This window comes from Sceloporus undulatus, chromosome 1 (assembly GCF_019175285.1).
Source record: "Sceloporus undulatus isolate JIND9_A2432 ecotype Alabama chromosome 1, SceUnd_v1.1, whole genome shotgun sequence".
NCBI lineage: Eukaryota > Metazoa > Chordata > Lepidosauria > Squamata > Phrynosomatidae > Sceloporus > Sceloporus undulatus.
In genome coordinates this window covers 290,982,300-290,998,340 of record NC_056522.1, presented here as the reverse complement: position 1 = coordinate 290,998,340, position 16,041 = coordinate 290,982,300, and the positions used below count along the sequence as shown (strand labels likewise).

At 37.3% G+C, this 16,041-nt stretch overlaps 1 protein-coding gene across 5 annotated transcripts in view; it reads left to right on the top strand.

The window, feature by feature from the left end:
* Positions 1-15,227, top strand: part of ANO5 (anoctamin 5) — an 80,065-nt gene extending 64,838 nt beyond the window's left edge. For all 5 annotated transcript variants that reach the window (XM_042440326.1, XM_042440320.1, XM_042440312.1 and 2 more), the window contains 6 exons: positions 2,819-2,916; positions 3,511-3,641; positions 5,982-6,187; positions 7,941-8,122; positions 10,655-10,760; positions 13,243-15,227. In XM_042440326.1, the coding sequence (XP_042296260.1) occupies positions 2,819-2,916; positions 3,511-3,641; positions 5,982-6,187; positions 7,941-8,122; positions 10,655-10,760; positions 13,243-13,467 (948 nt within the window). In that variant the 3' untranslated portion in view covers positions 13,468-15,227. The remainder of the gene's footprint in view (positions 1-2,818; positions 2,917-3,510; positions 3,642-5,981; positions 6,188-7,940; positions 8,123-10,654; positions 10,761-13,242) is intronic.
* The last annotated feature ends 814 nt before the right edge of the window (positions 15,228-16,041 follow it).

The window sequence follows — 16,041 nt, the reverse complement described above, 5'->3', positions numbered from 1 at the left end:
TAGACAGATACTCTAACAGTTTGGCATCAGTTATTTTTTATTTATTTTTTACAAGTGAGACAAAGATTGATTGTACAAACTTAATATAAACATAAAATTATTATCTATTTATCTAGTATAGTAAATATAATAATATGAAAAAAGAATAAAGAAAATTAAAGAAAAAAGAAAAAATGTAAAAAAGAGAGAGAAAGATAAAGGATAGTCATTGACAAAAAGATTAAATAGGGAAGATGAACAGAAAGAAAGAGAGAGAAAAGGAAAATAGGAATTATAGAATTGAAAATTAGAAAAAGAGACTTCCTTCATCCAATAAAATCCTTTAGCATTCTCTTCATGCTTCTTACCTAATTTCACCTTAACATTTAATTACAAAAAAGCAAAAACAAAGATCCTCACTTAAATCACAATGATTATCTTGAAATATTAAATCCTACTACTTATAACATATACTGATGCTTCTTATATGAGCCTATTCAGTCACTCTTTAAAACCACAACTCATTATGTCTCCATATTCATTGCTTATATATCTTATCAGCTGTTCCCAACTTTGCACAAAAGTATCCACTTTATTCACCTTTAAAAGACATGTCAATTTATCTAAATTAGCCAAATCTAATAGCTTTATTAGCCAATCTTGCAGTATTGGAGCAGAGGAATTTTTCCACATGCTGGCATACTCTAACCTTGCAGCTATTATCATATAAAATAATAGTCTTTCTTTTGATTTGTTCATATTCGTATCCTTTTCTATCATAGTCAGTAAGTACAATTCTGGGCTCATATTTAATTTCACATTCAAAAATTTTTCAATTTCTATATGAATTGATCTCCAAAATGTTTTAGCTTTTTTACAAGTCCACCATTGGTAATAGAAAGAACCAATTTCGTTCTGGCCTTTCCAGCAATTTGGATTCATTTTTTTTACACATTTTTGATAATTTAGCCAGAGACAGGTGCCATCTATAATGCATTTTTAAAATATTTTCTCTTATATTTTGCACTAATGTGATCTTGCTTGTTGTTTTCCAAACTTTCTCCCATTTGTCTATGTCAATATTATGACCAATGTTTATTGCCCATTGAATCATCAGCTCCTTGATAAATTCATCTTCTGTATCCCATTTTAATAATATTTTAGAAATATTAGAAAGGGTTTGCTGTTTTTCCTTTATTAATTTTTTTTCTAATTCAGTTAAATTGCTCTGCCTTCCATTTTTTTAAATTTCAATTTTTAATTTTTCTCTTAATTGTCTAAATAATAACCAGTGGCCCTTAAAACCCTTGTCTTCCAATTCCTCTTGTGTTAGAATTTCAATTTGATCTTCCTGGTATTTAATTAAATCACCAAATTTTATCCATGTGTTTTCCATAAAATTTTATTTATTATACATAGCCTCATGTGGGGAGATCCAAGTTGGTGTTTTGGGTTAACATCTTTCCTTATATATCTTCCACACCTTTAATAGAGATCTTCTAATAAAATGATTATTAAAGTCTTTATTTACACTTTCATAAATAGGCATGCCAGCCAAACCGTAACCCACCCTTTTCCAATTTTAACAAATTTGTACTTTTTAACATGATCTCATCTTGGATCCAAACTAAACAGGCCGCTCTATAATACAATTTTTAAATTTGGTAGTCCTAGTCCTCCCCTTTCTTTAATATCCTGTAATAGTTTTATTTTGATTCTTGGTTTTCTTCCAGCCCAAATGCATCTTGACATTTCCTTTTGCCAATCATTGAAAACTTTTTCATCATAAATTATAGGGATTGTCTAAAATAAGTATAGTAGTTTGGGAAGTACATTCCTTTTTATAGATGCATTTTTTCCATTTAGTGATAATTTTAAATCTTTCCATTTCATTAAATCCATTTTAATTTTTCTCCAATTTTCTCATAATTATTTTTAAATAAGTCTGAGTTTTTTCCTGTTAATGCAATCCCCAAATATTTTGTCAGTTTGGCATCAGTTATGAGGTTACTCTCTCAGCAGTTCCAGAGACATAAGTATATGTTATTATTTTCTTAATTCTTAATCTCTTTTAGGAAGGTAGGTCCTAAAAGAAAAGAAATACTCAACATAAACTATGAGTAAGGTCAGATCTCCCTTCCTTAAGAAACTGAAAAATAAGAAAATAATACTGCATAAAAGTTATCACTTTAACTATACCCACGATAGACAATTGGTTTCAGAAAGTGATGGAAATGAAAGAGTTAGACAAATTAACAATGTTGATTAATAACAAAAATAAGGAAAAGAATTTAAAGGATTGGGACCCAATAGAAAAATACTGGTTTAAGAAATGTAATGTAAATGAAGAATTGTTATAAGAAGCAATATTACTTGAAAGTTAGAACAGATAAAGGATATAAAGGACTTTGGGTAATTAGGATACCTAGAAGAAAAGACAGAGACAAGAAATGAAATGGTAGAAACTAACATAAAGATAGATAGGTAAATTATCAAGGTTATTCTGGACATATTTGATACTCCACAAAATGTTATAATTTTTGACTTTGGATATATGAAAATTAGGCAAGGAATTGAACGTAATAAGAGGGAATCAATAAGCCAATGTATTATGTATCACCTTGTTTTGTTATCACCGCAAGAATTTAGCTGATGTTACTTCTTTTATTTATTATTTGTGTTCAATATTAAGAGTTAATATATGTACAAATGGAAATAAATCTCAATAAAGAATATATGTATATATATGTATGTATGTATGTATGTAGTCATCACTTTAAAAAACTATGTTTTTCAAATGACAGACCAGTTGCATGTTTTGTTACTTTTCTTTCGTTAGTGTGATCCTGCAGGATGCTTGATAGAATTAACAACACAGCTTACCATTATCATGGCCGGCAAACAAATTTGGGGCAATATCCAAGAAGCCTTTGTACCGTAAGTTATGCACTAATGTCAAGTAAACCACCTTTTTAAAACAGAGCAAAAATTAATGTTCCATTGTGTGCACTTAGTTCAGAGTAAAGGTATAGTGCAACCATATGGAACCATAAGTGTCAGGTATCATAGAATCATAGAATAATAGAGTTGGAAGAGACCACAAGGGCCATCCAGTCCAACCCCCTGCCATGCAGGAAATCCAAATCAAATCATCCCTGACAGATGGCCATCCAGCCCATCATAAGGAATGCTGACTTGTAATCTCTCCTCTTTAGTCTTTCGTTGAACTCACATGCAGTGGAGGGATGGATCTGATGGGGCACATGGTGGCAGGCACAGGGTTGAGCCAATTGAAATAACCCTGTTCTTTTGTTTTATCTTATTGTAATTGTGCAGTTTGATATTCTGAAAATGATGATTCTGTAATATGGGCTTTTCATGCCTTGTCATTGTCTCTTATGGAACAAATGATTTGAAAACACACAGGTGTTTTGTCATACACCAGGTGTTTTGATACAATACTCTCTCCTCTTGTTTTGGGTTTAATCTGGAATTTGCCCTATCTTGTATTTCTGTCTTCCCAAACCACAGGTGGATATGGAATTGGTGGGGCCGTCGAAAAGCCAGGAGCAATCCAGAGAATTTATACAGTCGATGGGAGCAGGACCATGACCTGCAGACCTTTGGAGCTTTGGGCCTATTCTATGAATACTTAGAAATGGGTAAATACAAATGGTGGCTATGATGGGGAAAGCACTGCTGTTAGAGTTCCTGCCAACATGAGGCTTGTAAACTCACATTATTTTGGCCCAGTACTCATGTTGAACCAACAAGTTCACCATGAGCAACAAATAATTCAGATACCCATGTAACTATAAGAATTCACCTCTTTGGAATAGAACTTGCTAAACTTGGACTGTTCAAAGCATCATGTTTATAAAGGGTTATGTATGCATTGTAGCTTTGTGGTTTTGTATGTCATTAACCATTAAGAAAAAGTTGACTTCTTTGGCACAAAACACAGTGCAGTTACATAATAACAGTAGAAGACATTCCACCTCCCCATCCACCCACCTACACATTTTTGATGTGTAATTATCACCATTTTCATATCTGTAATCTCAAAACAGGAATAAGATTACTTTTAATTAACCTTTAACACAGACTTAATGTGTAATAAATCCCATTTTATCTGTTCACAGAAGAATTCAGTCTGACCCTTTATAGACATAACTTATCTGGACTGTGTGTGAGAAGTAGATGGTGGGAGGCTGTTACATTGCAGTTTTACATAGTAGCCAACAGATGGCACATAGCAGCTAAGAAGAACATTGTTTTTGAAATAATGCTGGAATGACTGTTGCTTTATCTTTGTTTTGCTGGCTGGCAAGAAGCGAGAAGCAGTAATCAAAGTCTCAGAAACAATAGCAGCAATTCAAGCAAGGCTGAGATAAACATTTTGCCTGCAAACATGATGCATGTAGTAAGTACATGCTAGCTGGTTTGCAGTTAAATATATGCTGTTTGAACTTTTATTCCCTGTGCTAATGAATTAAAATACTGGGATAATAGGCCAACTTCCAACTTTTTATTATAATATTTTATAGACGAAATTGTTGTCCAAATGTTGTTGTTTTTAATTTATTGTTAGACACTTTGAATCCCAGTTGAGACAAAGGTAAGATATAAATCCAATAAGTAAATAAATAAATTTGTGAGTATATCTGATCAGTGAAAAACACCTACAAACCTTGAAGAAGGTGAAATGTATAAGAGTAGTGTAACTGAACTGCGGCCATGAAAATTTAAAATTCAAGGACAGAAGAGATTACTATAGAATAAAAAGAATATTGCATTGTTCCTTGTGTTTTTATATCTGTTATACCCTCTTCTGTCTGGCCACCACAGAATTGATCTTCCATTATTTCCTAAAAACCTGTATATCTCCTGATTTCTATTTTAAAATATTCTAACCTGGTGTGGAAGTACTTGCCTACTTTTCCACCAATGCTCAGAAGGACAGATGACAGATGGGTAAAAAGAAAATGGAGGAGGTTGATTAAGGAGGAAATAATGTACAGTTATTTTGGTAAAAACGTCTTAGAGCTGCTTTTGAAGCATGATTGCAGCACAAGAGCTTGCCAAAAGCCAGTAGATGTAGTTCAGATATTGGACTACAACCCTCATCATTCTCAGTCATCGTGCTGGCTGGTGAATAAGATTTCTTTTGTCTAGCACATCTGCAGCACTTTCATTAGAGATGAGAAAGGTAGAGGTAAATGCTTTATAGAATCAGTGAGTTTCTTTTATAGTTTACATTTTTTTCTGTTACACTTTTTTCAGAGAACTGCAGAGGCTGCGTTTTTTGTGGGCGCGGTATATGCAGCTTTCAGCATATGCTGAAAGCCATGCTGGAAAGCCCCTTGTGCACCCTGGAAGAAGTAATGGGGCATGCACTCATGGTGCACGTGTGCTGCCATGCAGATACTGCCACACAGTCGCAAGCCCCATTACTTCTAATGGGGCTCCAGCACACCCAGAATTTCCCTTACGCAGAAGGATCCGGAAAGAATCTCCGCGTAATAGGAGGGTGCACTGTATTTTTATGCTGAAAATCATCTAGCATACTCAATCTGTGTTCACATTCTAAATAAATAACCATGAGACTGTGCAGACCACCCTTAAGGAGCGGCCTGCAGCCACCTCCAGTTGTGCCGGATCAGGGCTGCAGCATGTTTACATGCTGTGTCATGTAAACATGTGGAATGGCGTCATGCTGCCATGGGGATGGAGTCAGGGCATGCGTCGTATAGACACCACGCCCCAACTCTGACCCCAGGCCAACCTTAATGGCTGATCTGCACAGCCCCTACAACTACTTTTAAAGCTGAACTCTTCCGTTTTATCTCAGAAACATATGCCCTCTTTTCTCCAGAATACTTGCATAAATTGTATTGCTTTCTGCCACATGCTTATGCCTCCAATTAGTAAATTGTTTGTGTCAGTGAGTATGATTTTAGGTTACCTTAAAATATTTACTTTTTTTTTTCTTTTTCATACAGTCATTCAATTTGGATTTATTACTCTGTTTGTGGCCTCTTTTCCCTTGGCCCCACTCCTTGCTCTGATGAACAATATCTTGGAGATTCGAGTTGATTCTTGGAAACTAACAACCCAGTATAAAAGACCGGTGGCAGCTAAAGCACACAGCATTGGTATTTGGCAGGAAATCCTGAATGGGTTAGCAATCTTGTCCGTTGTCACAAATGTAAGTTACGTTGTTTTTTTTAACAATAAAAATACTAACAAGCAAGGCATCTGTCTTATACATTGATCACACTACAAAATTTGGTAGTATCAACATTTCCTCAGGGGTCAGTGCTAATTGTAATTCTGTGATGCTGATCTAAGGATGGGCAATCTCCAGATAATGATGAGCTGCAATTACTATTATTCTGAAAATGTGGACATAGTGCCTGGGACAGGTGGATCTGACAGGTGGATCTTCATCAAGAAACTACAGGTTGCATAATGCTGGGATAAGTGATGCACTTCAAGAAAATCACATTTCTGTGATACAAACAATAATAAAGACGTAGCATTAACAAAGCTGCTTATGCTTTAAATCTGAGTTTAGATTTAACTAGCAGGCTGAGAAGTACACATGGGACATCCAAATTAAGGGAAGGAACTTTCTCCTTACTTTCTTGGAAATTTTTAGTCCCCACATTGGACTGAATAACAAGATATATCCAATCTCTCCATATATAGTTGTGTTTCTTGTACTGCCATTTGCAGATGGTGAAAAATTAGTGCCATGCCTTCTCTGGTGCTTCCTGAATTGTGGCTCAAAACTGGATATACTCCTAGAGCCTTTCATTCAGATTGAAGATGTGACTCTTCTGGAAAACATTTATTGCTAATTAATAGCAGCCCAACCATGTATTTCTATGTTGGGATTTAAACTGCAATAGTTGATTGTTTATATTGGTTGTGTTTAATTGCTGAATTATGAGCAAAGCTTTATTTTACAAAATGTCTGGGGGGCTCTGGATGATGTAGCTGTAGATATTGTAGTCCAAACAAATACCTTCTCCATGTTCCTTTTATCACTAATTTCTTCTGCTAAATCTTTAATGCTGTATATGCATTGAAGAAATAATTCAGTTTGACACCACTTTAACTGCCAGGGTTCAATGTTATGGAATTCTGGGAATTGTAATTTGTTGTGGCAACAGTGCTCTCTGACAGAGAAGGCCAAATATCTCATAAAATTACAATCCCCAGAATTCCATACTGTTGAACCACGACAATTAAAGTGGTGTCAAACTGGATTATTTCTGTAATGTGAATGCAGCCTAAGATAATTAATTGCCAGTGGCCATGCTGGCTGAGGGATATTATGAGGTAACGTTCAAAAGTCAGTCACTTTTTCAAGCACTGCTTCTGAGAGTTTGATGATAACTGTAGTAGCCGCAGCAGCAGCAGCAGCAGCTCCTCTCATTGCTTTGGGTGTGATGGGATAGAAAGAGGAATGGTCACCCATAACCTTCTTGTCTGAGTGTGGTTTTGTACCCATGGTTTCATAATCATTCTATTAAGCTCTGTTGTATCATTTTGACTTTCAGTCAGCCTATTATATATAGTCATATTTTATATCCTCCTTTTCTACAAAATTGGGACCCAAAGCAGCTCACAGTTTAAAAGAACAATACAATATTTGGAAAAAGTAAGAATTTATTCCTAGTAACAAAATAGGTATGTGTTACAAAAGTTTAGGGATTTCTTTTCTTTCTTTCTTTTTTTTTTATGATCACTTGTGGCTATCACAAGTGTATTTGGGAAATCAAGTCAGTTCGACTGTTAGCAGGCTAGTATGCTTTGTGCACTTACTTGTAGGTAAAATGCAGCATGTCCAGTTCTAAATCAAATCAGTTTTTTCTCATCCTTAGCATAATGGATACTTCATTTAGTGTGAGGAGAATGAATTTATGTAACAGAGCACAATTTCTTTTCTGTAGGCATTCATTGTAGCCTTTACATCTGATATGATCCCTCGGCTGGTGTATTATTATGCCTATTCTACTGATCCTGATTCACCTATGAGTGGATATATTAATGACAGCCTCTCCATATTTAGAATATCAGATTTTCGAGAGAAAAACAGACCTGATGCAAACCCAGGCAACTTTACAAACTGCAGGTAAGTGCTAATCATGTTTGCGTTTGTATGTATGTATGTATGTATGTTTCTATAATAAATGATTTCACAACTGTATTAGTCTTAAGCATAAAATTCACACCTTAACCCACATTATGCTTCATTTTGTAAGATAAAAGATGGGCCTCTTTAACCATCAGAATATGGGTTTTGTTTTATTACAGGAACTGCAAGGGACATATTTGTCTTCTTGCAGACAATGTATAAATATATTGATCAACTCATATGATAGAAGAAAAATACAAGAGGAGGCAAAATTATGAAAGTCTAGTGATTTTAGCTTTTCAATTTTGCCTTCTCACATACATTTACAATAAGTCAGCCTAGAAGTGGTGTATGCAGTGCTAATGTAGTGCTAATCTTGTGGTTGCCACTGAAAACTGCAACCTCATGTTTATCCCCCCCACACACACACACACACACTTTCATGTAGGGTAAAAGAAACATGTGACATAAGATCATTACATAGAATCATATAATGTTAGAGCTGGAAGAAACCACAAGGGCCATCTACTCCAACACCTGACATTCAGTAATGCACAACTAAACTACTCCTGAAAGATATCCATCCAATATTTGCTTAAAGACATCCAAGGTGAGGAGCCCACCACTTTCTGACACTATCTATATCACTGTTGAACAGCTCTTATAGTAATGAATGGACAGTGTCTGGGGAGGAGTACAAGATGGTGTTACTCTTTTACTACATATCAATTGGTGGCCTTTCACTCTACACAAGTATGATGCTATGATTCCATTAACTGATATGGTTGCTTCATATGGAATGCTGGGACTTGTCACTTGATGAGTTGCTGGGGCTCTCTGATAAGTCTAAATACCCCTTGCTAAAGTTCTAACCCCAGAATTCCATAGGACATTGATGTGACAGATAATGAGGAATCATAGTGCTATAACTGTGTAGTCAGGAAGGGCACATGAAAAAAGAAGGCACTGACATGGATTTACATTTTTCAGTGGAACCCTATTATTTCCTCACCTATATCTAGCCTAAAAGCAAATGCTATTTGTATACTGTTACAAATATTATTTTGTAATAGTACACAACTACTATTTTGTATCACATGATTAATTTTTTCAGTGCCCTTATAAAGAGGTTACTTACGTAACCTATTCTTAGCTCTGCCTGCACTGGCCAGGCTATTCCAGGGGCAGCCCAGAGTATCTTGGCCCTGGAGTTGCACCAACCCTCCCCCAGTTATGAGGGTCCTCCATTCTGATACTGGGCAGCTGTTCACACATGCATGCCACTGAGTCACCCAGTGCAACTGCTGCCACCCTGGATAACTTCACTCTGAGGACAGTATGAGGAGTACATCAATGATCACATGGTTAGACTCCTTTTTCTGACAGTGGCTAGTGATGGTACAGGAAAGCTCAGAAGAACATGTTTTAAACAGCCACCTGGTGTCAGGAGGGAGGGATCCAGATCTTCTGGGAAGATCCACAGCAAGCAGGTAATTTAGAGCCAAAACAGACAGACCAAAATAAAGCTGCTTAGGGTCACTTTGGAGGGATGCTGTTTAAATGATGTATGGGTCCTAAGAAGCTGGAAGCCATGTCAAAGCCACACTCCAGTCCTAAGGACTGGAGCACAGCTTTGGCACAGCCTCTGGTTTTCTAAGATGTGTGTGTTATTTAGACATCATACCTCCAAAGTGACCAGAAGGAGCTTTATTTTGGCCTGTCTGTTTGGACCCTAAGTTAAGAGGGGTATACCCTGAGTCTGGTGTTGAATGGGCCAGACGTTGTCCAGTCTGATCACACCAGAACCAGCGTTTGGACCATGCATCATCCAGTGTCCCCACTAAGAAGACAGGCAGAGGCCATTTTATTGGGACCATGGATATAGGGCCTTAGAATTAGATTCATCTTCTTGTTCTCTCCATTCTTCTCTCTCGAACGAGCCTGTGAGTCCTTTGCCCTGTTGAATACATGTAGTAGTGTGGAGCTACCAGCTTGCAAGATTTCACATGGGTTTTCATTCCAGCGTTTTCCCATAATTCTGTATACATTATTCCAGCATTGTGTGTCGGTGGGAAAATCTTGCCTTGAAAATCCACTCTAGAAGTGTATTGTTTATTCACATGAATTTCAAGGTTTCCCTTTGCACCATTTAAGCATTGATGGTTTGTTCTGAATAAATATCATACTTTCCATGCTGTGATATGATTCTCTTGCCTGATTTATTCTGCCCCTTGATCCACTCTGATATACAAATACTATCCAAGCATCACCTTATGACAGCTGCATGCCCTGTGTACATAGCTCCACTAGCAAATCTTCACAATCTGTTTTTGCAACGAATGAGCAAATGAGAGACATGAGCCAGTTACAAGAGCCTTGCTTTTAAAATAAATAAATAAATAAAAACATTAAGATCAGGATAAAAAGTCTTCTTAAATGACAGCTGTACTTGAATGTAAGTGCCACAGAACTTGTCAACTGTCTGTGTTTGAATATGACCCTTCACCTTGACATGTTTGTATTCAACAGGTATAGGGACTATCGATATCCACCAGACCATGAGAAGCAGTACACGCACACAATGCAGTTCTGGCACATCCTGGCTGCCAAAATGGCTTTTATCATTATTATGGAGGTAAATCTTCTCAACTCCTGAAATCAATAAGCTAGAGCAAAGAGTTACTATGGATTTAATGAATACAAGTGACACTACTGATGTTACAAAATGCTTTTTAGCACATAATAGAAGAAAGTTTTTTAAAAAAAGAAAGAAAGAAAGAAAGTGCAGTTAAGTTACTAGAATTGAAGGGAAACACTCAACAAACTCAAGTTGCACATGAGTCCATAATCAGATATTGTTTGTTCCCACAAATGTTATAAAGATGCAGTAGGATTTCACAAACCTAACTGCACATCCTCTGAATACAGAAAACATGGAGGGGTAGCTGTGTTGGCTATTTAACAAATGCAAACAAAAATCCATCAGTGATACCTTTATTGGCCAACCGAAATGCACAATATACTTGTTGCAAGCTTTCGAAGCTCCATGGGCTTCTTCATCAGGAAAGATGTCACAAACCAAACAGGAGGGTAACAAACAACAATTGGAGATGTTGCTCAGAAGCCTGCATGTTGTTTCTGTCCTTAGTAAGGATGTATACTAGGGAGGATATATTTTGCAGGCAGGCTCCTCTTCCTTCTGGCCATCTGGCCATCTGGCAATAATGAAATTTTCAAAGTCCAGGAAATGTAAACTCCATTGTTATGTTTATTATTATATTTATTATTATTATGTTTATTTATATCATGCCTTCCTTACAGTACAGGGTGTAGTGAGGTGGGGGAGGATGAGGGAGGGTTGGTCGCAGCGAGATGAGGAGGAGGGAGGAGAGAGAGGCGGAGTTAAGGGCCCAAGGGGCGGATATAAAAGGTGAGGGAAAGTTGAGCACATGGTGGAAGGGAAGACACGGAATAATTGGAAGTGGCGAGGCAGTCGGAAGAGGGAGAGGACAGGTGACCATAAGTCCCAGGAGAGAGGGGCGGCCCGTCTCATTGCAGAGCCAACACGGGTTGTTGCGGATAGGTCTTCACATAGAGGTGTAGCTACGAGACCCCAAGGAGGAGGGAGACTTCAGGCATTTTCAAGATGGTGAGTGGAGGGAGAAGGAAGGCAGCACCTTGGAGAAAGAATGGTGGTACCTGAAAGGAGAGTGATGGGAGCAAGCCCCGGTCCCCACTGAGTGGGATAAGTCCAAAAGAGAACCCCAGGAAAAGTGCTTTGCTCCTAGGGTCAGCCAAGCTGAGGACACACCCTGAAGAAGGGCACAGCGGTTAGAGCTTTGTTGGTGTTGGGATGTTGGGGGGGGGGGGGGAGAAGTTTGTTCTGTTCACATTGGCCTGTTACAGACTGCCAAAATAAAGCTGCTTCGGGTCTCTTTGGAGGTATGCTATTTAAATGATGCATGCATCCTAAGAATCCGGAAGCTGCGCCAAAGCTGCACTCCAGTGCTTAGGAATGGAGTGAGGCTTTGGCACGACCTCCAGACTCTTAGGACCCATGCATCATTTAAATAGCATACCTCCAAAGAGACTCGAAGCAGCTTTATTTTGGCAGTCTGTAACAGGCCATTAATAACTAAGAAAAGTTTGACTGCATACACTTCCGGAGTTCATGAGTTTGTTTCTCACCTGGCGTGGGTTAGAGGACACCCAGCCAGAATGCAGGTGGGAGCACAGCCCCCCCCCCCCACACACACACACAGGGACTCAAGGTGGCATCTCAACAGGGACCCCTCTTTTGCAATCCAGTACATTTCCATCCCAGTGAGGTTACAGGCCTCTGGTTATCTTTATACTTTTCAGCTCCCAAATGTTGCCTGGATTAGGAACAGTTACTGCAACTATAGAAGCTAACTGTGAATGCAGCCTGGATACATTTTACAAATAGCCACAACTATTCTATGTTCTTCCAGTTTGATTATGATGATGATGATGATTTTATGATCTGTATTCCATTTAAGAATTATCTATGTCAACCAGTATCTATGATCTTCCTCTTTTGAATCAAGAAAGGTGCTGAAAGGGTTTGTTTATTTGATATCAGGGCTTTTTCTTCTAGGAATGGCAATGTATAGGCATTTCTATGATGGTGCAATACATCCCAGATTTCACTATTGTTTTACACCCAAAATAGATATTAGGTTAATTATGTGAATGCAGTTAATGTTAGCATTTTTTGGTTATATAAATGGCAATCAAAGGGAAACTTGAGAAGCTTTTGAACTGAGTATAGGATGTTTATGTCTATCTTTTCTTTCTCAAGAAAAATCCCCTCCTCCAAATCTCCTTGTTTGCAATTCAGTAGAAGTATTCATTACTCCTATTAAGGGAATTTTTACCTGGATGATGGTAGAAAAAGAGTTAACTTTCCCTTCCCACCCATCTTGGTTTCTTTTGTTTATATAAACAAAAATGCTTGTTAACTGCATTCACACACTTAACCTCACATCTATTTGGCCTTCAACAGTGAGCATTAAAAGTCAGACTTAAGGCCTGTTGTTCATTCTTCAGTGTTATTTACTTGCATCTTTTGTTTGTGTTGTTCTCCTGCCTTTCAGCACGTTGTCTTCATTGTCAAATTCTTTGTGGCCTGGATGATTCCTGATGTCCCAGCTGAAGTGAAAGCCAAAATAAAGCGTGAAAAGTACTTGACACAAAAAATACTACATGAGTATGAACTATATAAACTCAAGCAAAAGCTGTGTGAAGGAAAGACAGATGCCAGCATGGAAAAAGCAGTCTTGGCCACTGAAGGGAAGGTAGAATTATCAGAGCTCATGTAGCCCTAGCTGCCTGCCTGGAATTCCAACCTGTGAAATTTTGATGATTCAGGATCTGTGATGAGCTTGCAGCTCAGCATGTCGTGAAAGCTGTCCAGTCTTTTTCATCAGTTTCTTTCTGGACTTGAAACTACGGTATTCCTAAAACAATTGGAAAGAGACAGCATGGATTGATGGCATGGATTGAAGATAGTCTACCAAGCCTTTTCAGTTCTGTACTTTTGCTGCTGTGTAACCTTGAAAAACAAGCTTCCGTTTGTGGAGTTGCAGCATCTCTTTCATTACCTTGCCTTTCTAAGATTGTTTAGGCTTTTTTTGGAACTAAGAATGTCTTAATTGTGTTTCTGATGTGTAGCCCTCAAAGTACTGTATTTTCAGTGGTGGCCATGCCATGCTGTGCAAATGTGAGAAGATGCTACCCAGTGAGGTCAGGGTGTTGCAAAGAAGGAAATAAACTATGGCCTCATGTTTATATGTATGCATTAGTATACATGAGTTGATAAGGCCAAGAGTCTGAAGTGTAGTCCTTCATTTGTTGATAAAGAGAATATGTATCCTTTTATCATTCTCTTATTTGGACTTTAAATTGTGCCACAGACTCTGATGGCTCTGTCCCATTCATGTGTGCCTGTTACCAAATTCAGGGACACTGGGAACTGAAGTCCCAATCTACTACTTTTAGTTAACCTAGATAAGGCAAAAAGGGCTTAGTAAGCAAGTACAGGAATGTTTGAGACGTTTTTGCCAAATGGTACTATCAACACACAAATTGTGCCTATTTTTAGAAAAACAGAGGCATTGCTCAGTGTTAAAGAACAACTAGTCTGCAATTCTCTGTTCATAGTGACTGTTCAATAGCTTGCAGTTTTCTAGCTGTGATAAATTTGAGCATAATGATATTTGGAACTTTACTTGGAAAGTCTTACACATATCATAAATGTGCACTTCTGCTGCACAAATCTGCACCTTCAAATGCCTTCTGACAGACTGATTTTGTGGGCAGTTTTTAAGGCTCAGATACACCTAAGTAGCAGAAATGCTGTATATGATTGCTTCATAGTCTAAAATGTGGTGGACAAGTTGCTGCCCTCCAGATGTTGCCAGTGTACAGTTGGCAATGGTGAGGAATGCTGGGAGTTGTAGTCCAACAACATCTGGATGAGCATACTTTGTCCACTCCTAATCTTTACCCAACAAAAATAAAAATGTTGAAATGCTTTTTCATAATTTAGTTTTATGCCAAGTAATTTCCTCAGGTAACTTTTCTCCACAGTAAATATATGAGTAAAATTTATGCAAACATCTTATTTCATTGCCATAGAGATGCTTTGCTGTTTTAATTTAGCATTCACCATTTTTTTAAAAGAATTAAACTCTTATATGTGTACTGTGGGATAAATGACTTAATTTACCCTACAGAAAGAAAGATTATTTTTAAATCAATATGATGTTTAATTGATAACATATTTCGTAAAGGCAAGAACCACTGAAGGGTCCTTTAATTTGGTTATTGACTTCTATATTATTTGTCTTAATTCCTTACCTCTGATTTTATTGTAACAGTTTCAGAATCCCTCACGAAGGCATCCACAAGGCTATAAAATGTAAACAAAGCTGTGTTACTAACCCACCTTAGTAGTAAACCTGTTTATGTTTGTACAGAACATGTATTCTTGATATTTTATTAATGAAATGTTGTATACCTTGATATAGTCAGATGTCCAATTCCAAGAAATATTGTTATTATTATTATTGTGATTTTTTTTTAAAAAAATGCCAAGAAAAGAAACAATTGGGGGAGGAACAATCTTGAGACAATTTTGCAGTCATATACAGTCTCAGCATAGGATGGGCATGCAAACCTAGCCAGAAACCTTTTGCAAGCCGTACATTTGGTTTGTTATAGAATTTCAAGAATCTACAATTATTTTTGAGATTTTGCTACATTTCTAATAGCCATGTCTACCTAACACTGCTTGTTTGCACTTGAGGAAGCAAAGGTATGTGAAAATACTCACTGTCTTATATACGTAGGCTGTTGTATCTTACAAGTGAATTCACAACTTTCATAGAAGTATCAAACTTCCTCACACAATCATGTGCAGCAGTAGCTGGTCACAACAAGGACAAGTTTTCCAAACTTTCTAGCTGGATTAGTTCTGTGCACACCAGAAGGATGTTAACTGACAGACACCAAGTGTTTGCTGGATTCTGTCTATCAAAAAGCAAACAGTTTAGACATTATCATAATAACATGTTTTCAATATATTTGCACTTTGAAAATTGTGCTCAACTGTTAAGCATTGAAACAAATATCCTTGCCTGTGTTTTTGCATGTGAGCAACAGTATATACTCTTTTATGTATTTGCATCCTTTGTGTTCCATTTCTGATACCATAACAGCAAATTGCCCACTTTGGAAAATACTTTCAAGACTTACTTTTTTCAGAGGAACAGGGGTCACTGGTGAACATGCAAGTACTAAACCCGTGGGTAAAATGACACAATTTCATCTAGAAATGAAAATGCTTATCATAGGAACCAAAAATTATGTAGATCATACATTGTTCCAACAGA